Source organism: Acipenser ruthenus, chromosome 1, assembly GCF_902713425.1.
Source record: "Acipenser ruthenus chromosome 1, fAciRut3.2 maternal haplotype, whole genome shotgun sequence".
Classification (NCBI taxonomy): Eukaryota; Metazoa; Chordata; class Actinopteri; order Acipenseriformes; family Acipenseridae; genus Acipenser; species Acipenser ruthenus.
In genome coordinates this window covers 86,486,438-86,512,348 of record NC_081189.1, presented here as the reverse complement: position 1 = coordinate 86,512,348, position 25,911 = coordinate 86,486,438, and the positions used below count along the sequence as shown (strand labels likewise).

The 25,911-nt window shown below is 36.4% G+C and overlaps 2 protein-coding genes across 5 annotated transcripts in view; both read left to right on the top strand.

Annotated features, from left to right (window-relative positions):
- Window positions 1-220: 220 nt before the first annotated feature.
- Window positions 221-10,172, top strand: LOC117421132 (guanylate cyclase soluble subunit alpha-1-like). 2 transcript variants are annotated; one of them, XM_034035103.3, is made up of 8 exons: window positions 221-714; window positions 1,224-1,285; window positions 1,809-1,909; window positions 2,620-2,717; window positions 3,169-3,654; window positions 6,988-7,131; window positions 7,748-7,902; window positions 9,618-10,172. In XM_034035103.3, the coding sequence occupies exons 1-8, from the start codon at window positions 469-471 to the stop codon at window positions 9,823-9,825; spliced, it is 1,500 nt and encodes a 499-aa protein (XP_033890994.3). In that variant the 5' UTR covers window positions 221-468; the 3' UTR covers window positions 9,826-10,172. The 2 variants fall into 2 exon arrangements, with proteins under 2 accessions (XP_033890994.3, XP_033890992.3); XM_034035101.3 differs by having other exon boundaries at window positions 2,008-2,717.
- A 3,139-nt stretch (window positions 10,173-13,311) lies between these two features.
- LOC117421133 (guanylate cyclase soluble subunit beta-1-like) overlaps window positions 13,312-25,911 on the top strand; it is a 32,928-nt gene continuing 20,328 nt past the window's right edge. Inside the window, exons 1-5 of one of the 3 annotated variants that reach the window (XM_034035104.3) lie at window positions 13,312-13,423; window positions 13,908-13,981; window positions 17,079-17,179; window positions 17,540-17,658; window positions 19,248-19,445. In XM_034035104.3, the coding sequence (XP_033890995.3) occupies window positions 13,421-13,423; window positions 13,908-13,981; window positions 17,079-17,179; window positions 17,540-17,658; window positions 19,248-19,445 (495 nt within the window). In that variant the 5' untranslated portion in view covers window positions 13,312-13,420. Of the gene's footprint in view, window positions 13,424-13,907; window positions 13,982-17,078; window positions 17,180-17,539; window positions 17,659-19,247; window positions 19,446-25,911 lie in introns of those variants that run through there. The other 2 variants (XM_059031545.1, XM_059031547.1) reach the window with 2 other exon arrangements.

The following is a 25,911-nucleotide window of genomic DNA, read 5'->3' as shown; positions in this document are numbered from 1 at the left end:
TATAAAAGGGTCTTCAGTTGTTGCTTGCGTAATTTAAACCTGTGTTACTCATCTGCAGAAAGACTTCACAGTTCACCGCACTTCATATTTTCTATCAGGCTCTTCTTGGTTTCTTACGTGAGAAGCCCCACCTAGAGCACTCTTGATTCGTCCGATTGGGTCCTGTGTCGTCTTTCATTGGGCAGTGTCTTCAGCGATCGCTTTATAGTCCTCACTCTGACAACTTACTATGAATATGTGTATTTGGATGTTCAAGTGATGTTTGCTCACTGGAAGTAGAGAGAAGACAACACAAGAGAGTAATGCAACATTTTGGCTTTACTTGATAGGAAATGCCTTCGTTTGGGAACTGTATTTACCACACATGGGACAATGGATTGCGTCTGAAAAAAAGGACATTTACGTTTTTAAAAAAAATATATATTCAGTATATACACACGAGGGAATAGGACACAGGTTGTGATCAGCATGTTTTGTGCTAAACTCAAAGAACTCAAAATTACCGGAGAATGTCCATTCTCCATGCTTGTGGAAAATAAGGACCCTGGTGATTTTGAGGAATGTAATGGTATAAATCAACAAGATGTCAATTTACCAATTTCAAAAGAGGTGTGCGGAGCGGTGCCTGGGATACGACCACAGCGCAAAACAAGCCAGAGCAAAGTTAATCTGCATACACTTGGAGAAAGCATTCGCAAATTAGTGTGTCCCGAGGTAAATACAATCACAGTACCATAATGCTGTCTTGTAATTATGATGAGTAATGTTCTCGTTGTATTTCTGTCCAAAAACATCATCATATAGTAAATCTATTCCTCTGGCTCTGCCTTGTTATTTTTCCATAGCATTATGTAACATTTAGCTTCACTATTAACTGTGTGTTTATACACTCTTTAAAAAAAAGAAATCCTATTAGCAAAATAGTTTATTTCATATATGTGCTTCACAACTCAACTACTTATCGTATTTCAAGTAACAATATTTAGGGATTAAACAAGTGCATTTGCATTTGTAAGCAGTCACGTCAAAGCAGAATTGATGATGTCTAACTGATGTATTGGTATTGGTATGTTCCTCAATTGGAAATGGAACAAAATCGATACAAAATGTAATAATTGAAAACGATCGATATGACTTGTATAGAGAGACGGGCAAGATAGATATGTAAGTAGACAGAGAGACATATAAAAGCCTTTAATATTTAACAATCATTGTTTTTTCAGTTTCAGAGGTTGCATATTGCCTTTCAAAGAGTACTTAGACAGCATAAAACTGAAGCAACATGGTAAGTTTGATTAATGTATGCCCTTATTAAATTCTCACCTACTGAAATTCTATCTTTGTTTGTTTTCATTAACTGTAATTTAGGAAAATAAATGTTTAACATTATCATGGCAAAATACTATTCTAATATTATTCACTTCAAGCAGAATGTGTATCTTTATGTTTATATATATATATATATATATATATATATATATATATATATATATATATATACTGTGTGAATTGTATTAAAAAACAGGTTGCAGTAACTTTTAACCTGTGCACCTGTGCACCTGTACAGACACTGTTCTCATAGTTTTAGTACCTGGCAAGATCAGTGGTTGTTTGGCAGATCAGTTATCGTTTATCATGACTCAATGTGTCTCAAATCATAGTAAGAATACATGTGTTTATTTTTCAGTTATATTTAACTAAAACGCGACAAAACAGTGTTGAAATTCAGATTATATATTAAATAAGCTATTTAAAAATGTTAATACTGCTATAGAATAATACACATTTTATAACATTTTTTTCTGCAGTCCTGATACTGTTTATGTAGATGTTTGTCAGGATGCTTGCAGGAACCTTGGGAATACAGAGACATTCATAGAAATAATAAATACTTACTCTGAAAAATCAGGTAAAGTACTGCATCTTAATCTTCAGATTTTTTAAACTGCATCATGATCTTTAATTCTGTTTTTAAACATGCAATTTCTTCCTTCAAATCAATTTCAGGAATACCAATGGATGCTATCAAACTTTTACTTGGTGAAGAACTGTTTAAAATATGCTACGAGGAAGATCAACACATTTTAGATGTGGTCGGGGGAACTCTTAACGACTTCTTAAACAGTTTCAATGTCCTGCTTAAACAAAGTACAGGTACTTCACAAAATGCAGACTGTAATGAAAAAGAAGCTTCAATACTTTGTTTGGAGAAAGACCCAGGACTTCTAACTGTGTACTACTTCCATCCTAATAAAACAACAGGGTTATTCTTCTCAGGTATCCTTAAGGCAGCAGCCTGTATACTGTACCAGACTGATGTTGAAGTTTCTTTGGATCAAACAAGCTTCAAAGAGCGCCTCCATGAGTTTTACCAGCAGCCCTATTTGCTGTATTCTGTTTTGATTAAGAGCACCAGGAGCTTTGCTCCTAGTCCATTAAAGACACACTCTTCAGTTGAAATCCCCATGTCTCTGTTTTGCCAGACTTTTCCGTTTCATGTCTTGTTTGATCAGGAAATGACTTTACTTCAGATTGGAGACGGTCTGAGAAGGCGCTTGAATCGAAAAGATGTTCAAAGAAGGCCTACGTTTGAGGAATATTTTGTCATTGTGTCCCCAGGAATCAGAAGTACCTTCCAAGAGATCCTGACCATGTTAAATACACATTTCATTTTAAGGATAAAGCAAGGAAACAATAACACTGACAGTACTCCTCAGGTATTTAGATGTGCAATGAATGATGTGAAAATTGCCACAGCTGCTTTACGTCATACATTTGATGTTGGATAAGACCTTTTGAAATTATAAAATTTATACCAAAAACATTTGTGGGTTAGACCTGTTAGGTTTCTATTTTTATATTTGTTCAATAAAAAGGTATACAAAAGAAACTTGGAAACGTGGACACTACAAAAACTACAACTCATTATTTTGAATGATTATGTTATATTGTAAACCTGACATGAATTGCAAAATAGGACATAACATGCAAAAATGTATTTGGTAATTTTTCATAATTTGTATAATTTGCCTGTTTACTAATGTTGACTGCTAAATGAAATTGAGTTGTGTATACTTATACCATCTTCTGAACTATGCACTATATTAAATAAAAACATTATTCATTGTTAATTATACATGCTCTTTTTTTTCCCTTCTTCTTCTCAAGCTCATGGATCTGAAGGGTCAGATGATCTACGTTTCTGAGTCCAACACCATTTTGTTCCTGGGATCCCCTCGTGTCGACAAACTAGAAGACCTGACTGGTCGAGGATTGTACCTCTCAGACATACCAATTCACAATGCACTTCGGGATGTGGTTTTGGTGGGTGAACAAGCCAAGGCACAGGACGGGCTGAAGAAAAGGTTGGGAAAAGCTAAGGCAGCTCTGGAACAGGCCCACCAGGCTCTGGAAGAGGAGAAGAAAAAGACAGTCGATCTTTTATTCACGATATTCCCAGGCGTGGTTGCCCAGCAGCTATGGCAGGGGGAACATGTTCAAGCCAAGAAGTTTGACAATGTCACAATGCTTTTCTCGGACATCGTAGGCTTCACTGCCGTCTGTGCCAAGTGTACACCCATGCAGGTGGTCACCATGCTGAACGAGCTCTACACTCGCTTTGACTACTATTGTGGAGAGCTGGATATCTACAAGGTGTGATAACGTTGATTTTACCACATATCCTTCTCAGTTTAGTCAGGAAGGTTTGCTTTTTCAAATGTGGGGGTGAATTTAATGAATGTATTTATATTTAATATTATGTATTGTTACAAATACATGTTGTGCATGGAGACAGTCTCGGAAGTGATGGGGAGTAAAATTACTTTGGTAACATTCTTTTAGCTGATGAGGAGGCTGAATGGTCCAGTGGTTAAAGAAAAGGGCTTGTAACCAGGACGTCCCTGGTTAAAATCCCGAGCCACAGATTCACTTAACCTCCTTGTGCTCCGTCTTTCGAGTGAGACGTTGTTGTAAGTGACAGCAGCTCATGCATAGCTCACACACCCTAGTCTCTATAAGTCACCTTGGATAAAGGCATCTGCTAAATAAACTACTAAAAAATTATAAACAATAACCTGGTATAAAAAATGTCAGAACAATCCAAATGTGCAACAATATGTAGTGCAGTAGGTAGTGAGAATGCAATGAAAGTCAAGGGGTGGCCACTAATGCATTAATGTAGAGAAAGAAAGTAAAAATGTATATGTTAGTTTTAGCATTAGTAAATTATCCTATATTATCATTATAATATTAATAAATGACTACACAAAGTATTTTCCATATGGGACAAGAAAAAAGTGACTTGTTGTAGATTAAGAAGATGTATTTTCATCTTATTTCTCCAGATGTAACCTATATCTTGTTGAAATGACATTGGAACATTAAACAACAAGTTCAAAAGCAAATTCTCAGAGAGGGATAAAATAATTTTAATTATGTAAACCAGAAACTGCTCCTTCCTGCTACTTTGATAGTATGTCTATTGTTTTATTAATTCCCTTTGCCTTTGTCTTTTGCACTTGCTTCAAAATCTTCCTATTGTCATCTTAATGATCCCAAAATAAATTAAATATGAAAAAGTGCTTTATCATCCAAGATTTTCTGCAATATTCAGATCTAAATTCTCTGCTCCTGCATGTCACTTATCTATGTGATGGAGCAACAGTATTTGTAGCTGTAGGCTGAACTGGCATACTGTACGATCAACTTATAAGATGAAGTATGACAATCATTTTGGTTCGCGTTGCAACAAATTAAATAATGCTGGTTTCCCATGATTTCCTATAAGAATAACATTTGAGTCAATTAATAACTTTAACAATCAAAAAAGCAAGTTTGTTTTATTATATACAGACGTGCTCAAATTTGTTGGTACCCCTCCACAAAAAACGAAGAATGCACAATTTTCCCTGAAATAACTTGAAACTGACAAAAGTAATTGGCATCCACCATTGTTTATTCCATATTTAATAGAAATCAGACTTTGCTTTTGATTTTTTATTCAACATAATATTGTAAATAAGAAAACAAATGAAAATAGCATGGACAAAAATGATGGGACCGCTAACCTAATATTTTGTTGCACAACCTTTAGTGGCAATCACTGCAATCAAACGTTTTCTGTAGCTCTCAATGAGACTTCTGCACCTGTTAACAGGTAGTTTGGCCCACTCTTCCTAAGCAAACTGCTCCAGCTGTCTCAGGTTTGATGGGTGCCTTCTCCAGACTGCAAGTTTCAGCTCTTTCCATAGATGTTCGATAGGATTCAGATCAGGACTCACAGAAGGCCACTTCAGAATAGTCCAATGTTTTGTTCTTATCCATTCTTGGGTGCTTTTAGCTGTGTGTTTTTGGTCATTATCCTGTTGGAGGACCCATGGCCTGCGACTGAGACAGAGCTTTCAGACACTGGGCAGTACGTTTCGATCCAGAATGCCTTGATAGTCTTGAGATTTCATTGTGCCCTGCACAGATTCAAGGCACCCTGTGCCAGGCGCAGCAAAGCAGCCCCAAAACATAACCGAGCCTCCTCCATGTTTCACTGTAGGTATGGTGTTCTTTTCTTTGAAAGCTTCATTTTTTCATCTGTGAACATAGAGCTGATGTGACTTGCCAAAAAGCTCCAGTTTTGACTCATCTGTCCAAAGGACATTCTCCCAGAAGGATTGTGGCTTGTCAATATGCATTTTAGCAAATTCCAGTCTGGCTTTTTTATGTTTTTCTTTCAAAAGTGGAGTCCTCCTGGGTCTTCTTCCATGGAGCCCACTTTCGCTCAAAAAGCGACGGATGGTGCGATCAGAAACTGACGTACCTTCCCCTTGGAGTTCAGCTTGTATCTCTTTGGCAGTTATCCTTGGTTCTTTTTCTACCATTCGCACTATCTTTCTGTTCACTCTGGGGTCGATTTTCCTCTTGCGGCTGCGCCCAGGGAGGTTGGCTACAGTTCCATGGACCTTAAACTTCTTAATAATATTTGCAACTGTTGTCACAGGAACATCAAGCTACTTGGAGATGGTCTTGTAGCCTTTACCTTTACCATGCTTGTCTATTATTTTCTTTCTGATCTCCTCAGACAACTCTCTCCTTTGCTTTCTCTGGTCCATGTTCAGTGTGGTGCACACAATGATACCAAACAGCACAGTGACTACTTTTCTCCATTTAAATAGGCTGAATGACTGCTTACAAGATTGGAGACATGTGTGATACTAATTAAAGAAACTAATTAGTTTGAAATATCACTATAATCCAATTATTTATTATCTTTTCTAAGGGGTACCAACAAATGTGTCCAGGCCATTTTAGAATATCTTTGTAGAATAAGCAATAATTCATCTCTTTTCACAGCTTCTTTGCTTTATTCTATGACATACCAAAGGCATGCAAGTATACATGATAAAATAGCTTTTAATTTCATCACTTTTCAGGAGGAATGAAGCATTATTTCAATGAGCTGTAAGGGTACCAAGAAATTTGAGCACGTCTGTATATATATAAAATGGCCTGGAAAAATAACAGCCCCTAAACAGCATCACATGACCGTGCATATATATAGTGTATATGCACAGCTTGCATGTTAATGAGCTGCTTCATACTGTATAAATTAATACGCACAACATTATAAAAATTCCATGACAAAATTCCACGACAAACTGCCATTTTATTTATTAGCTATAAAACCACTGCCACTAAATGAGTGATATTCCAACCATTTTATTTAATATATTTGGGGATGACACTCCAGAGAACTGTTACAAAACAAACTCTCCTAGTGAAAACAGTAGTCCACTCGAAAAAAAGTAAGTGTTACAGAAACTGTCAACAGTAAACACATAATATTACATGAGGCACAGCTAAATAATTTATTTTATTTTTTTCCAGGGAGGAAGACAACATTTATATCACAGAATAGAACATATTATAAACCAGGAATGCAGATGTGTTGCTAATCAGCCATGCCATTTAAAGCTAAAACAATATTTATTTCAGGTGGAGACAATTGGGGATGCATATTGTGTGGCTGGTGGCTTACACAAGGAGAGCCAGACTCATGCTGTTCAGATAGCGTTGATGGCTTTGAAAGTGATGGAGCTATCAGATGAAGTAATGACCCCTGAAGGAGAGCCTATCAAGGTCAGTACAAAGCACCATTAAACAATAATCATGCCAGCAGTACACTGCTGCCAACAAAATATATTTTTCTGAAGAAATAAATGTACTGTAGAGGTAGGTTAAAAAGTCAAGAGTAGCTGTGCAAACAGATAAATACGGTACGCAATTGAAAATAAAATATCAAAAGCATTGCAGTTGACAAAGACTGTAATACGTCATTGTTCAAATACCATAAAGCTTTTTACAATGTGATTTGATAGTGTTACTTTAGCTTGTGTTATATATATATATATATATTTTAACAAAGTGTAAGATTTAATGTAATTATGGAGCTACTATCCTCATAGCCGTTTTTAAAGGTGTACCAAATAGTAAAACAAATAAAAAATGATAATGATAATTGAAGTTGTTGCTAATTTTTGTTGTTGAATGAGTATAACATGATTGCAATTATATTTATCACAATATTGCAACACTGTTGACTCCATCAGTTTTGTTGAAAGTTCACAATATCACTTGATTTCTGAAGGGTATTAAGTATAAACCCCCAAAGAATGTTACATGGCTAGTCAGAGATTAGTGTCATCCATATTATATGCTAAGAATTTGGTAATGAAGTAATGTGCTTTGTTTTCAGATGCGAATAGGTCTTCATTCTGGCTCCGTTCTTGCTGGAGTTGTCGGGGTTAAAATGCCTCGCTACTGTCTCTTTGGAAACAATGTAACACTGGCCAATAAATTTGAGTCTTGCAGTGTTCCAAGAAAAATCAATGTTAGTCCAACAACCTACAGGTACTGTACAGTACATAATGTAATCACACTTTGGGTTCTTGGAAAAGGTAAAATATTTTAACATTTAAACTGTAATAAACCTGTAACAAAACCAAGGTATTTTGGAGGAAAACATCTAGAACAAGACTCAATATATTAGATGCCTAACAGCTAACATCCATCAGAAAATGTTTTTGCAGGAAGTTTTGAAGAGCAAAGTTATTGTTTTGGTTGCTATGAAGTGGTGTAGAAGAATGTAGATGGTTATCAGGCCACATGGAACTGAATAAGTTTACATTACCACTCTATAGTCAGTGTGGTATAAAAAAAAGCACTATTATAATGTATCTATTAGACCAATAAGCCTGACTTCTACTATTATATGCAAACTTATGGAAACTATAATAAGATCCAAAATGGAAAATTACCTATATGGTAACAGTATCCTGGGAGACAGTCAGGTTTTAGGAAAGGGAGATCGTGTCTAACTAACCTGCTTGATTTTTTTGAGGATGCAACATCGACAATGGATAATTACAAAGGCATTGACAATGTCGACCCATGGGACTTTTTCGACCTGAAAAAAAAAACAAGGACTAGGGGTCACGAATGGAGATAGATAAAGGGGCATTCAGAACAGAAAATAGGAGGCACTTTTTTACACAATAGTGAGGGTCTGGAACCAATGTTGTTGAAGCTGACACCCTGGGATCCATCAAGAAGCTGCTTGATGAGATTCTGGGATCAATAAGCTACTAACAATCAAACGAGCAAGATGGGCCGAATGGCCTCCTCTCGTTTGTAAACTTTCTTATGTTCTTATGTATCATGGTAAAAGTATAGCAAAGCGTACACTGTTGGAAATCTGCAATTTTGCAGCAAAGAATTTGAGCAGCAGCAGAATAGATTAATTCCATAAGTTACATATGGTCCTACAGTAAACCTTCTTGTTATTTATACAGTCAATTCATATATCCATGCAGGCAACTTCCCAAAGTTAAAAGCCAAGCTAAACCATTCCAGCTTAATAATTTACCTTTGAGCTGTTTTTGTGACAGTAATATGCTTGTTTCCCCCTGGATAAACATAAATTTAATGTATCATGATAAATAGTGGTGCTGAACTGTACTGAATCTTCATTATGTATCCAGGAATTAACCAGAGAGCTTATAAAGTTCCAAGAACTATAGTACTAGGCTGGAGGTACGGAACAGTCCTGTAAATAGAGGGTACTATGTGAATGAGGATACATCATAAAGAATGATATTAACAACACATTGTATGTACTTTAATTTAGTATTGAGTTCACCCAGATTTATGCAATGGAATTAATCAAAATGGAAAGTGTTTCATAGATAGAATCAGTGCTCAATGCAGAAAAGTATCTAGTATGACGTTATGTTTACTTTATTTAAATGATACACCTGATAACTGTCACAGATTTATCACAGTGTAAATGCTCCCAATAAACAATAAACACTCCATTTGTCATAAGAAGTATCCTGAATCATAATAGCTAATGTTGCACTGATAAATTGAAATATCAAATTATCTGTTTGATTATGATAAATAAGAAACTGAATATTCACAACTGCAATGTTTAAATAAACCATCACAGACTATTTACAACATGATTAATAGAGAGTAATGCTTAAAATAAGAATTGAAAAAAAAAACTGTGCAACTATACCATGGTATCGTTGCCCACAAGTAACATGCCTCAATTTGATTTTCAGGCTTTTAAAAGACCACCAAGGGTTCCTTTTTACACCAAGAACAAGACAGGACCTCCCATCAAATTTCCCCAGTGACATTCCTGGTATCTGTTACTTCTTAGAGGCATTTGACCAATCTTCTAGAGCCAACTCTGGATCTGAAAGCGGACACCACAGATTCAGCGATACAAACTTTATGAGAACAGCTGAAACCAGCTCTAAGGACTGAATGTACCCAACAATAACTGGGTTTTAAATTATTGATTCTAATAAAGCATAAAAAAATCTAAATTTGTAACGTAGCAGAGGCATATTTGACCACTTTAATATTCCATTCACCCGTGTTATAAAATAGAAACTATGGAATATTTTGTATTGTTTTATTGTATTTTCCCCAGTGTAAAGACATATTTTGTTTAGTTTTATTTTATATTGCACAACATATTTTACTCAATTTATATCTTCACTATAGAAGTAGGCCAATGGAAAGAAATGTTTTCCAGAATGATTTGGTTCATATCATTGTTTTTGACAATCCAATGTTAACAGTATTAAAAATGTTTGTCAATGGTACATTTCCAGCCAAACAGCTTTATGAGTGTTATTTGTTTGTTGAAAGCCACAATCAAACATTTAAGTAAGCCAGTTTAGGGCAGTTTTGTGTGTGTGTGTGTGTGTGTGTGTGTGTGTGTGTGTGTGTGTGTGTGTGACAGAGTTAGTCAATAAAGCTCAACTTTTTAACCACATTCAGAAATGTATATAAGGGTATAATTCTGTGTATAATCCTATATTTCCAATTATGTTCCACTTTATATATTTATTATTTTGCTCAGAAGCAACCCTTTCCTAATCCTAACTCTAGTAGATCCCCGTGTAATCAATTTGTAGTGAAAAATAGATATCTAATTTTCAATAATAATTGAATGTATTCACTCTTTATTTAATCTTCATAGAACATCTGTCATCTGCTGATTATATTTTTTCCACACAGATAAAGTAGCATATTTACTATGAAATAAACCACAATGTATATATAATTCTCAACTAATTCACAGATAGTTTCTTTAAGCTTGGTAGAGCACAGGCAAGCATGGTGTATAACTAATACTTCTAAATATGGTAGAGCTTTATAAAAAACTATTGTTAGGCATAGACCAGAGTTTAAAAGGCATGTCGTACGCAGACAGGCTAAAATAATTGAATCTATTCAGTCTTGAACAAAGAAGACTACACGGCGATCTGATTCAAACATTTCTTTTTCGACCTGAAAAAAGAAACAAGGACCAGGGGTCACAAATGGAGATTAGATAAAGGGGCATTCAGAACAGAAAATAGGAGGCACTTTTTTTACACAGAGAATTGTGCGGGTCTGGAACCAACTCCCCAGTAATGTTGTTGAAGCTGACACCCTGGGATCCTTCAAGAAGCTGCTTGATGAGATTCTGGGATCAATAAGCTGCTAAAAACCAAACGAGCAAGATGGGCTGAATGGCCTCCTCTCGTTTGTAAACTTTCTTATGTTCTTATGTATGTAGGTATATATATATATATATATATATATATATATATATATATATATATATATATATATATATATATATATATATATATATATGGATAACTGCTTATCTAGTTGTCACAAAAACTTGGTATTAACATTATTTAGATTAAGTTATTATGAATATGAAATTCAAGGGATATAAGGCTGTGTCTGTGTCTGTCTGTCTCTGTTCATCTGTATGTCACCCTTACATTGTTGCATATACTGTATCTGGGGAACCACATATCAAATTGAATTTTGAATTACAGACATGGTGGGAGATGCATGTTACTAACATATTTCGTAACATGATGTAACACAAATCAATTAACAAACATGTAAGCTGTGTACCATTGTTGAGATGCAAACACAGGTTTATTAAGCTGTTTTTTTAGGACCTCTTTCATTATTATTTAGACCTGATGCAAATGTAGCACCCTGAAACCGATCACTTGGGCATATTTAAGCGCCCGTTGTATACAGGAAGTCTGTATACTATTGAAAAAATATTTAATTTATTATAAGCTGTTATGACACAGTTGAAATTCAAGTGTTTGTAGAATTCCAATGAAGAGACAATCTGGGTGCTTATGTAGGTGATGATGTGTTTTTTGTGTATTACAAAATAATTTATAGTGATCAGGAAAAAAAAAAAACTACTACTAGGTATCAACATAGACATAGCATTTCAGTTGACTATATATTTTATTTAATTTTCTTGTACATGTCAATGGGACCTTGGTATAAGAGATGGGATGGGGCCTTTTCTCCCAGGAGTGGTACAGCTGAGTTATTCAAAATAACTTATATCTGCAATATCTACTGTATGTAATAAAATGTACTGAGAAATTGGGATGTCACTGTTTTCACCAAGGCTTTCTATGTGGCATATCAATATTTGGAAAGTGGTTAGTTCTCATATTTCAGTCCCATTGGGGGTTTCACAGTAACATCAGATGGTAGTTAAAACTTAGACATATTGTAATACACAGTGCTGCCTCCAAGCCATCGTCAGCTCGTATCCTGAATAGAGGTTTCAAGTCATACAAGAATGATAATTTGACAGCTGGTTGTCCCTATACAAAATGACATAATGTAAACAAAAGAAAGGAATCAAATTTCCTTTCAACCTTTCCAAAAGCCAAGTGACCTTTTCACTTGTATCACATTACATTCACATTCAATTGAAAGAGAATCATGTAATTACATTTCTGGTATTTTGACCTTTAGTACAATTACAGTAGGATGTACTGTATTTCAGTGCTCCAAATGGCTACAGCAACTCCTCAATTGTCTGAGTCCACATCCAAAGAAATGTGGGAACATGGAGCCAAAAACATTTTAAATCCATTTTGTTAAATAAATAAAATAGCAGAGGTTAATTTAAATAATGACGTTTTAAAGAATGTCAAAGTTATTTGTTACACGTTTTACAAAATACACAATTTAATTTTCTGTCCACAATAAATGGTCATTAGGCTATGGCTAGCCATATTAAATACATAAATAAATAAACAAGCATAAAGGTTACAGTATTTATTGAATTTAACACGTATCAGTGATCCAAAGTTAGTTTACAATACAGGGGAAAAAAAGCACTTGTGTGATACGCATGTATTTGTGCAATTAAGGTAAACTGCCGTATTTCTTTCTAATAGGAGTACCAACTACACCATACAGTAATTCAGTGTGTTTATGTGGTATAGCTTGTTAACCCTTTGCTGCCGAGTATTCAATATATATGACATCTAGAAAATAGGCATAACAGAGCTATGGGAACATACCCAGCGCAGTGAGGGGTTAAAATGGCACATTATATTGCTATTAATTGCATTAAATATACGCCCAATAACTTGTAGAGCAAAGTTTAGACGGTGTAAAACGGATAACGTTTTTATGTTGTTTTGTTTCACTCTCAGTTCCTTATCTACAATAAACTGTTGCCAATACATCCAAACAAAATAAGGAGATACACATGTAACAGTCCTGACACTACCTCATACTGTGATGTGCAGTGCGCCGATGTCTGAAGAAATTGCATTTCTTAGGTAACATAATTAAATCAGAATGTCGTTTAACTCCCTCCCCATTCTTCTCACTGGTTGCCAGACGACTGCACTGAAGTGTCCGTGAGTGATAATTGGATGGTATGAGATGCCAATCGCATAAGGTGCATTCGGAGAAGGGAATGTTACTTCACGTAGTAGATAGACGCTATAATTGTGATAACATTTAGAGGCATCTGCAGGGCACAAGGGGACAAGAAATAACATTGTTTTATAAAATGGTATGTACATTAATCGTTTATAAAGTAAGGAACGCCGCATGTGTATTGTGTAAAGGAATACTAAGCATTTTGCGATTCTAAGAATTTATATATATATATATATATATATATATATATATATATATATATATATATATATATGTGTGTGTGTGTGTGTGTGTGTGTGTGTGTATGTGTTTACCAGGCATTGTAGATTATTCGATTTATTAACATTGAACTGAAATTGCACGAGCAGTAAACACAATACATGGGATATACTATCATCTATTTAAAAACGACTTCCTATATCTTCAGTTATATTTATGAAACAGATATTTACTATAGTATCAGCAAAAGCAATTATGTGACTGCTGTTTAGACGTTGAATGTTATGTTACCTGTTACAGAACCCTGCTTTATAGATTTTTGATTTATACTTCTAAATACATAATTAAATTATGAATGGCAATACCAAATGTTGTTTTTGTCTTTATTAAAATTACAGTATGGTTTTGTGAATCATGCCTTGGAACTTTTGATATTAAGAAATTACGGCGCTGAAGTATGGGAAGATATCAAGTGAGTACCTAAATAACTTGCTTTGAAGTGAAACAAAAAATAAATAAATAAAATCCTGCAAAGGGTGTACTCAGTTTTGGTAAAACTGCAAGCAGATTTCATGATTGTGTTTTTAAACTACTGTGTTGTTTCTTCTGCAGCTTTATATATATATATATGTGTGTGTGTGTGTGTGTGTGTGTGTGTGTGTGTGTGTGTGTGTGTGTGTGTGTGTGTGTGTGTGTGTGCGCGTGCGTGCGTGTATGCTGACATCAAATGCATTTATATTGTAGAAATCTTACTTGGCCCAAGCAGGAAGTTTAATACCTACAATAACAACATTTCACCAAAAAAAAAAAAAAAATTCTGGTTGACCGATTCACTAATAAAATATACAAATCATGAAAATGTTTTTAAAAAACATGGCCTTGGTTACAAAATCGGGCAGCTGGTAAAGGCTGGCTTCTCAGAAAAAAAACGTTTTTCCAAGCAAAGTAACACAAGCCCATAATTACTGGTGCATTAATCTAAGCATTTTCCTTAAATGAAAGTTTACTACATGTTTTACACCATGTATTTAACATTAGGGCCCTATTTTGAAGCAAATCCTGACAGAAAATAAACAATAATATAATATTCAAAAGCTATCAAGAAACAAATTAATTGCAGATTGGATCAGTTAATTTAGTTCCTTTACTTGTGTTATAACATGAAAGTGCATGAAAATACTAATAAATAGGCACCTTGGTGACTCACACTTTCAGTAAACACTTTATTATCCACAACCCACCACTTACTTTATCTTATTCTGTTCATATTATTTCAGCTGTTCTTCTGTAAACTGAAATTCTTCTTACTGCATCATTAGATTTAAATTAATTGTAAATGCAGTAATGACAAGACTATCATTAACACAAACTAACCATCATTATTAGAATCCTTAAATCCCAGTACAAACAATTAGCACAATAACCTTAAAAAGGCTGCATGCTTGCCCAATCAACTCACCGAGATGACAGTCAGGACAAATGTAGCTGCTAGTTACAGCCCCATCAAATCAATAATGCCTCTGAATTGATGGGAAGATAGGGTTGTTTGAACCAGCCAGTAATCAGGTCAGCCTTATCCAAGCCTAACAAAGCCAAAATGTATCCTGCTGAGTTTTCTTCTAGCAGGTTAGCAATATACACTCAAAATTGCTGTGCAAAAGTCTTAGACATGTTGCATTTTTCAACTCTGATGCATTATGAGCATCAACAATTTTCTCAAAGTCTCCACTAGTGTTTTCTACCATTATAACAACCTTGACTTGCATAAAGAAGGAAAAGCATTGAGTGAAATAGCTCACATCACTCGATTTGTGGTATCCGAAGCATAATCAACAAGTACAGAAGAACATTATCCGTAATTGACAAACCCAGGACTGGAAGACCCAAAAAGCTGTCTAACAAGGATGAGCAATACTTGAAGATAATATTCTTAAGGAATAGAAAGAAGACAAATGTTGAATTGACAACAGAACTGGCAGAAGGCTCAGGTGTTGTTGTCCATCACATCAACAGTACGAAGGTCACTCTTGAAATCAGGACTTAAAGGATGTGTTGCAGTAAGAATACCTCTGTTAAGAAAGGGGAACAAGACTAAAAGGCTAAAATATACACAAGAACACAGAAATTGGACTATGGAACATTGGTCAAAGGTGCTTTGGACTGTTGATGGATGTGTCTGTGTACCGCAGAGCTGTAAATCCGCCCCTGGGAAGCACAATAAGATCTGTGTAACCTCTAATGCAGATACCTCCCTCCCCACAACATAAATTAGCCCCCTCCAAAACATATATTCAACAGTTTTAAATTGAGTAAATTGTTCTCATTGGGCTCTTGAATGCATTGATCACACTGGCAGATGAAATCTTGATTCCTTGATTCATCAGTGAACAAAACAGGTGCCCAATGAAGAAGCTGCCAGTTCTGGTGCTCTAGTCAGTCATCAGCGATCTCTTCTGTGTTGTGGGGTCAATTGAGAAGCTGTAGCTGGCCTTGATCTCAAATCAGTCTCATGCAATCTTTTTCTTAGTTTGATCTCTTATGGTGACTCTAGTTGCTGTCCTAAAATGGATACTGAGTCCATGCACATTCCTCAGCCCCAGATTTATTGTTCACTTTGTAATTACTAACTCCAAATAAAATTAATACTAACAGAAGCCCAGTTATTTTAAACCAAACACCAACCCTTAACCATAATGCAAACACTAACCATAAAAAAACTGTTATTAATCATGCGTTTCATGAATGTCAAGCTAGATTTTTAATGCCAGTTTTGCAGCATGAAATATTGTAACGCACATGCAGTGTTCTGGCATCTGACTCAGGCAGGGGCATAATTACAGGCATTATTAACATTAGGTAGATAGATTACATTTACAATTAGGCATTCTTAAAATTCAAATGTAGAGCGCAGCACACAGTCACGCTAAAGAATCAAGAAGTGCAGTTAACATATTTAATGACTGATGAAATACAATTCAGAGCTGCTGCAGTATGTCCACTGTTTTGTCATTTCAAATATTTGCACAAAACAAACATTAAACTTTAAAGCTACAGTGTGCAGTGCAAAAGAACATCATGAAAAACCACATATGTAGGTGAAAAACACTAAAATAAAAGTTGCTACATTCTGAAAATATGTAAACACATTATATACCAGCCCCTAGAGGGAGATATCATTGCAGAGGTGGAAGAGGGGAAGATGGAGGTACTGTAGTAGCAATGAAAACACAGATTAGGTATAAATATGGGCTCCCAAAAAATCCCAAACCAATCCAAGGCAAAAATACAACTGCACATTTGTAAAAGAAATTACCTTCACAATATTCACTGTGGATAAAATCACTATAAAAATGATATTCTCAACAATGGCTTAGTTATCTTAATTTTAACCCAGTTGTTTCAATATTCTGGAACTATGGGACCACACCATTCTGAATATTGTAGTAAAAAAGACACCACTGCAGGCATTTCCCACAGTTGAATTCCTGCTTATATACATTTAGCTTATTATTAGACAAGTAGAATTTGCTCTCTTGGTATGAAACAAATGAATCTGAATTTGTTGCCAGAAAGGAAGCACAGCTGGATGTGGAAGGACAGTTTCTGGTCAGAATAATTTACGATGACACCAAAACATATGACCTAGTTGCTGCAGCAAGTAAAATCCTCAGTAAGTGCTTGCATTGTTCATGTGCATGCTTTTACTTTTATTACTTGAGTTATTAATTAACATCTCAGTAGCATGTGATGGTATAACAGAAACTGTTGCATTGGAATAATATTGCAGCATGAAACAGAAATCTATTTTGCATGTGATAAAGCAACACAAACGTGATACACTGTTATGTAAGAGGAACATGAGAAGTGCAGGCTGATGATGTGCCATATGATTTGTGCTGTTGTTTAAAGAAATAAATTTGAACAGTAATTAATAAAAATAATAAAGTAGTATAATATGAACACTAAAGCACTGCCTGTCCATTGAATCTATGTTCAAAAATACCTTTCATTTCATTTTTTTTTTCAATAGAGATAAATGCCGGTGAGATTCTACAAATGTTTGGGAAAATGTTTTTTGAGTTTTGCCAGGAGTCTGGTTATGATACAATCCTGCGTGTTTTAGGATCAAATGTTCGGGAATTCTTGCAGGTAAGCTTTGAAGTATAATTAACAAAATAATGGAATTGTGTTCATTTCATGTTTATATCGAGCTGCTGGCTTCACAGATTTTGACACAAACAATGGTTTAGTAATGCAATCTAACACATTGTAAAAAAAAAAAAAAAAAAAAAAAAAAAAGAATTCCCCCAAAATGGTTTCTGGTTAAAAATGAAGTTTGCAACAGCATTTTAACAATACAATAATGTTGATAGAATTATTTCACTTCAAGTATATTATTTACAAAGCACAAGTTGTTTTGCTGGATTAAATAGCATTTGATGTTGTATTCACTGAACTGTTCTAGACTGTTGTTAAATAAGCCAAATCTATATTGGACTGTTTTACAAATATAAAATGTTTTTGAATTCTGCAAAATATGTACATTCTGACTTTATTGTTAACATATTGCTAAGGTTATTGAGCAATTCCTTTGATAAATTAGATATGTTTGGATGATTTTATTAATTTGTATCTAAACAGACTGGGTACATATTGAAACAAATTGGACTGTAACCTTTCACTCTAGATTATATTCCATTGAAATCTAATTTAGGGTTTTGAAGAGGCCTGTGGGAAATGAGATGAGTTGTAGGGGGATATCTGAGAAGCCGCATGTTGCATTTTTTACTAAGAGCTATCAAAACAAAGTCAATACATCTGTGTAAACACTGCAAGCATTTTCCATTCAGAGTTCTGTTGTTGAGTACACTGTGACATTGTTTTTAATTTCTGAAATAAAGATTCTGATATTGAGAAATGGGTTTCTTTTATCTGTGTGTAATGCAGCATTCCATTTTATGTATATCTTCCTGCTGCAGTCCCCCACAATCATGAGAAGTTTTACACTATAATATGAGTAGACTCTTCCATGGTTTAGCCTTCTGTGCACTTTGCTTCATCAGAAAATAGACATCGTCGACTTGGTTTGTTTACATTACCTAAGGTTTTTTCAGCTGCACGCTTCATCCCTCCTTAATGCTACTACAGTACATGCAGCACAACTTTTATATCAGGGAAGCAACCCTCATAAACCCAGTGAAACCTTGCTGCTATTGCCAGTCACAGGAACAACAAAACGAGGCCTTAGTAGTGGGTTGGTCTTAAGGCTGAAGTTACATTTGTCAGGGAACTTTACTATGGTGTTTTTTTTTTCTTTTACAACAGTTTTCTTCTGTGTAACGTGTGCTACTTTATCAAATGTGTAAATGAGTTACATCATGTTGCATTTATGTTTACTGCATGTTGGTCTTATTAGAGAGTTTTTTTAAACAGTGGCTTGGTACATTTGGAACTGCTGATGGTGGCCTTAATATTGATTACAGGGGTAAACGTAATATTGAAGGTGGCCTTATATTGAAATCAACAGGAGAATAAAAGTAGTCTAAACTGTGAGGTGGCACTTTTACTGAGGTGGTTTTAAAGCAAGGGTGTACTGTATGTAATTAAAAAAACAAAACTTTACAGGGTTCCGCACCTTTAATACCAGAGGTACAGTAAAATCATAAATGTTACTGTATAGAGCAATTCTAGCAATGCAAAAAACAAAAAAAGAAGGTAATCTGTCCTCATCTTTTTAGAACCTTGATGCTCTACATGACCACTTGGGTACCATCTATCCTGGAATGCGGGCACCATCCTTTCGATGCACAGATGCAGAAAAAGGAAATAACCTCATTTTGCACTATTACTCTGAACGAGAAGGACTGCAAGATATAGTTATCGGGATCATCAAAACAGTGGCCCAGCAGATCCATGGAACTGAAATAGAAATGAAGGTATCTTACTTGCTTACGTTTTTGCTGTTTAAATACCAATGTTCACAACAATCCTCGTTTTCTCTTTATTAAACTATAACTTTGTAGTACATTCACTCAGCAAAGCTATTATCAAATTTAAGAGCACATCCATGAAGGGGATCTGCAAAAGAAGATTGTTTTTGGCTGTGGTGGTTAAGGCCAATGGATTTGAACTTTACTTCCTAAATACAAAAAAACAAAAACAAAAACAAAAACAAAAAAACTTTTGTTTGTCTGGCATGGCCCCAGATAGAATTGCATTCATATTGCCTGCAAAAAAAACAAACAAAAAGGTTGGGGTTTTCTCTCCCGAAGACATGAGCCAAGGCTTAAAATAGAAAATTGTTTTGGTTCCCACAGTAATTAAATATTGAGTCTAACCTCTTTATATACTTGTGGCAATGTGCCCCGCCCCTGTGTGCATTTGTGTGTTATATGTTGGTGTATTGTAGTTGGTACACGGGATATAATGTGGTTAATGAGCATGAGTGTTTAAATTGTATAACTGTATTTAGGCACGGGGATTGCACTTCACTTCACGTGCATTTAAAGTATGTAATAAATAATATGTGAGCACGGGGTTGCACAGAATTAGTTAACGTGCTGGGATTCAAGTGAATAATTAATTAGTAATTGAATCCTGGCACAACAGTATATATAGATGCACAAAGCACTCACTCAGGGTTGTGTGTTCGGTGAGTGGAGAACGGGTGTGTGAGAGGAGAGAATTAAAAAAACTAAAACTAAGGAAAAAGTAAATATAAGTTTGTTTGTTTGTCTGTTCGTCCACTTTTTGTTTAGTGTTAATCCGTTTTGTTTGTCTATTTATTTTGGCCTCGAGTGCCGTGTCCTGTGTTTTGTTCAACCTTTTATTTTTGTTTGTTTATTAAACGCACTGAGCGCAGCCATTGCGTCTCCGTTTCAACCCCATTACTGTCTGTCTGTGTACTCCTTTCTGGTCTGACGTTACCCCTACAGCCACCCTGTTCACAATACTATATAACAATAACATATTGCATTAAAACTCAAAAGTTATGGTGATTGGGCGGGATAGTGGGGGTGTGTAGTATCTCTGTTGTGACCCTCAAGACAGCAAATGGCTTTGGCCTGCCCAATTGTCAGATATGTGATGAGCTTAGCCTGTGTCTCTAGAAAAAGCAACCCCCACTTACATCTAAGAGGCATGCCCAAACTATGTTTACTTTTAAAAAGCATTCGTTTTGTTTTTCTTACAGTTTTTTTTTTAATTAATATATTGTCACAAATACGGCCAGAGTGGGTTGCGTCAGACCAGAAAGGAATTCAAACACAGACAGTGGTTGTGATGAGCTGAGTGCAATGGCTGCACTCAGCGTTTATTAACAAATAAAAGGTTTTAAACGGTACACAAAACAGGACACGGCACTATACGCCAAAGTAAAAAGACAAACAAAACGCACTAAACACAAACGGTGCACGGAGACAAACAAACACGGTGAGTACACACACTTATCTTTACTTTTACGATCTTTAACTCTCCTCTCTCTCTCTCTCCCGTTCTCCTCTTCCGAACACCTAACCCCGAGTGACTAAAAATGTGCCTATTTATACTGTTGTGCTGGGATTCAATTACTAATTAATTATTCACTTGAATCCCAGCACGTGAATTAATTCTGTGCAACCCCGTGCTCACATATTACATTTAACCAGCACGTGAAGTGATTTGTGCTCTCCTCGTGCCTAAATACAAATCTACACTTTAAATACACGTGAAACACAGACCCGTTTATATCCCGTGTACCAATCTATACACCAACATTAACATATGCACCATACATACAACACATAACACGCAAAATACACACAGGGGCGGGCACTTTGCCACATATATACATACATATATATATATATATATATATATATATATATATATATATATATACATTGATTTAATTGGGTGCTCATTTTTTTACACCATCTCAAAAGGCAAATGATAAGTATTATATATGATTACGCTCATAAATACTTTTAAATATTGGATCAAATACTTTTGACTGTTTATGCCAAAGGCTATTAAGTTAAATTCTGACTGTATATTACAATCTAATTATCCTGTGACTGACGGGAAGAATTGGTTTGACATCCATTCTAAATATGATGAGTCATTTATCTAGATCAGTGGTCCTCAAAGTAATTTGGGCACGGGCATAATTGATCTCACTTGGCTGTTTGCGGGTACGCTGACTAGGTTCTTATCTTAAACACTGCCTTCCCATGACATATACAATATATATATATATATATATATATATATATATATATATATATAGTGTGAGGGATTGGTTAAAGGAAACGAACAAAAAAGGTGAAAGACAACGTAAACCAACTGGTTGGTAAACAAAGAAAATTAATAAAAAGTGTTTGGGATCAAAAATTAATGGGTTAAAGAATACACTTTGTAAATAATAACTGTGTGTTAAATAAGGGAAAGTACAAATGAAGAAAAAGTATGGTTTAAAACAAATATTTATTATTGTTCAGAGACAATACCTGGGGGACACTAGGACCAGGTGGAAGCTACTGGAGTCAAGGCTGGCTCCAGTTCAAATTAATTATCCAATTTAATGACATGTCAATTGTTTAATGATATAATTGGTTACCATTTAAAATGTCTGTTTGGTGAGTGTTTGAGCGAGGGTGATGGTAGGAGCTGAGTTGGAGAGTGGGAGAGTAAAAAACGGAAAACAAGGAAAAGAGTATTCGTATTGTGAACTGGTTAACGACATTTTGGAAAGGTATTTTGGATTACGATTTGGGTTTTGGAGACGAGGTAACAGGCTTAGGCTGCCCCATCATTAGTTAGGGAACGATTTGTTTAGTTAGGACCCGGGACTGGGTTAGGTTTTGTTTTCTTTATTTTATTTTCAGTGTGTAAACAATAAACACACGCTACGGCGTTTCTTTGCATCTGGTTGTCGAGTGTCTGATTGAAGCAAAATCTGCGATAGGAACGCAGATCGTCACATTGTGGTACCAGAAGTGGGGCTTGTTTTGTCTGACAATAAATTCAGACTCTGGCTTTGTACTGTGATAAAAGTGGATCATGGAGGCGGCAGTACAGGCACTGTTGCAGGCTAGTGCTATGCAGCACGAGGCCAATCGGACGATACAGCAACAATTGACTGTAATGCAAGAACAAGTTACTAAACTGTTTGAAGAACGGGCTGGACCAACAACTCCTCTCTTACAAAAGATGACTGACCAGGAGGATGTGGAGTCTTTTCTGCTAACCTTTGAGCGGACAGCGGAACGGGAGAAATGGCCGCAGGTTCGTTGGGCAGGGATCTTAGCACCACTCCTGATAGGGGACGCCCAAAAAGCATATTCTGACTTGGAGCCGGACTCGGCTGCTGACTACAGTCAGTTGAAGAAGGAGATATTGGCCCGGGCGGGAGTTACTACAGCTGTACGAGCTCAGCGGTTCCATGACTGGCAGTTCCTAAAGGATAAAGTGCCGCGGTCTCAAATGTTTGACCTGATACATCTAACCCGAAAATGGTTACAACCGGAGCTCAACTCCTCAGCACGGGTCGTGGAATTACTTGTTATGGACCGGTATTTGAGAGCGTTGCCGTTTTTTTTGAGGAAAACGGTTGGACAGGCCAATCCAGCCAACGCCGATGAACTGATATCTCTGGTCGAGAGTCATACAGCCGCCGACAGGTTTGGCTTGTTGTTCCCCGGAGGGACAACGCCGCTTCAACCCGCGCAACCCATTCCTGAAGAGGCAGGAACACACTGACGTGGGTAAGACTGTGCTTAGGAAACGGGGTGGCGAAGAGCAGCCACGGGCTGTGAAGGGACCTTGGGGTGAAAAATATATGGGACGGGACAACCCTGACATTATATGTTTTAATTGTCATCAGAAGGGGCACATTGCTAGACAATGTGGAAAAACCCAAGGGGTAGAAAATATGGAGTGTGATTGGGGTGATGCATATGGGGCCTGTGACTATACCTGCAATTACGTCACCACTGTTAATAACTTGTTTACCTCACGAATGTTGGAGGGGGATTATTTGTCTACTGTTAAAGTAGCTGGTAGGGAGACGGTAGCGCTTTTGGATTCAGGCTGTGGGAAAAGTTTGATCACTGCATCACTAATTGAACATTTAAATTCACCAGAGTGTAACGAAGTTAGGATTAATTGCATTCATGGTGACATTAAAACCTATCCGGCCAAGTTAGTGGAGATAGAGATTGGTGGAGAACCAGAACGCTATAAATTTGGAGTATTTCCCCGTCTTCCCTACCCGGTAGTTGTAGGGAGAGATTGTCCTAGTTTTAACATGCTGATCAAGAACCAAAAGAAATTGTCCTCAATGTCAGTTGCTGAAAAATGTAATGAAGGTGTGTCTGAGGGACATACGTTGTTTGATTTTTCAGATGGGATATTTGCAGAACCGGGTAGACAAGAAAGTCCAGGAAATTAAAAAAACAAGACGGGGTTATAGGGAAAAGGGAACGAGAAAAGAGGCAACTCTGTAACGTTATGGTAAACACTGATAATGAGTCTGGGAGAGGTGGGGATATTATACCTGAGAGCAGCGGTCAGCCTAAACCACAAAGATTACCATCAGGAAAACATACAAAGAAAAGGGAAACTTCAAAACAAGAAAGGTTTAGAAAAGCCGAAACGTTGATTTCACAAGAAAGTATGTCCGTGAAAATGTGGAATGAGTTGCCGGTATCGCAATTGGATTTCAGGAAAGAGCAGGCAGCAGACCCAAATTTACGTGCTGCTTTTAGCCAAGTCGTTGAAATTGATGACGACTATGAAAATATCCGAGACAGCCTACCTCTTCCACATTTTATCACCAGACATGACTTATTGTATCGAGTAACCAAAACTGATCAAGGTGATTGGTTAGAACAGTTATTGGTTCCTGGTAAATTTAAAGAACTGATTTTCCATCTGTCACATAGTCATGTGTTGAGTGGCCACTTAGGGGCTCAAAAAACTAGGGAAAGGATTTTAAGTAGATTCTTCTGGCCTGGGATTTATCAAGAAATTCTTAATCGTTGTAATCAATGCAAAGAATGTCAATTGATTTCAGAAAGAAAGCCTGCACCCGCTCCTTTGATTCCTTTGCCCATAATTGAAGTTACGTTTTCCCGAATTGGCATGGATTTGGTGGGGCCGTTAGAAAAAACGAGTTCGGGGTACAAACACATTTTGGTTATAGTAGATTACGCAACTAGGTATCCGGAAGCGATTCCATTAAGAGTTGCCAGCGCCAAGAACATAGCTCGAGCCTTGTTGCAAGTTTTTAGTTGAATGGGTTTTCCAAACAATATCATTACCGACCAGGGAACTCCCTTTGTGTCTTCAATACTGAAGGAACTGTGCACGCTATGTAATATTAAAAAGATAGTGACCTCGGCTTACCACCCACAATCAGACGGTTTGGTGGAGAGGTTTAATAAAACACTAAAGCAAATGTTAAAGAAAGTAATGCGCCCTGATGGTAAGGACTGGGACCAGCTGTTGCCCTTTGTGCTTTTTGCTTTTAGGGAAGTACCCCAAAGTTCCACTGGGTTTTCGCCATTTGAGTTGCTGTATGGCAGACAGCCCCGTGGGATTTTGGACATAGTTAAAGAAGCTTGGGAGGAGAAATCAAGTTCGGGCCAAAATGTAGTTGAGTATGTCTGTCAAGTGCAAAAATGGGAAAAGTTGCTGAAATTGTCAAACAGAACATGGAAAGTGCACAAGAGAAACAACAGAGACATTACAATGCAGGTGCTAGATTAAGGGAGTTTGCAGTAGGAGATAAAGTTTTGGTTTTATTACCTTCACATGTACACAAGTTTATAGCTAAATGGCAAGGGCCATACCAGGTAGTAGAAAAAATCTCTGATGTCAACTATCGGTTGTTTAGGCCAGGTAAGAGAAACCCATATCAGCTGTTTCACATTAATTTGCTGAAGCCATGGAATGAGGGGGATCTGACAGTGAATGTTGAACGTGAATGTGGCAGATGTACAGATTGGTGAACAGTTGTCTGAGATACAGAAGAAAGAAATAAATCATTCAATACAAACAAATCTAGATGTTTTTTTCAGAGGTCCCAGGAAGGACTAATCTTGTGGAACACAAGATTATTACACCCCCAGGGGTAGTGATCAGGAAAAGGCCATACAGAATCCCACAAGCTAAGCGAGAGGGTATGAAAGCAGAAATACAGAGTATGTTAAAAATGGGAATAATCGAGGAATCGGACAGTGACTGGTCAAGTCCAGTGGTAATGGTCCCGAAACCCGATGGTACAGTAAGGTTTTGCATTGACTTTAGAAAGGTTAATGAGATATCAAAGTTTGATGCATATCCCATGCCCAGAATAGATGAAATGATTGAGAAACTGGGCAGGGCTAAATATATTACCACGTTAGATCTGACTAAAGGATA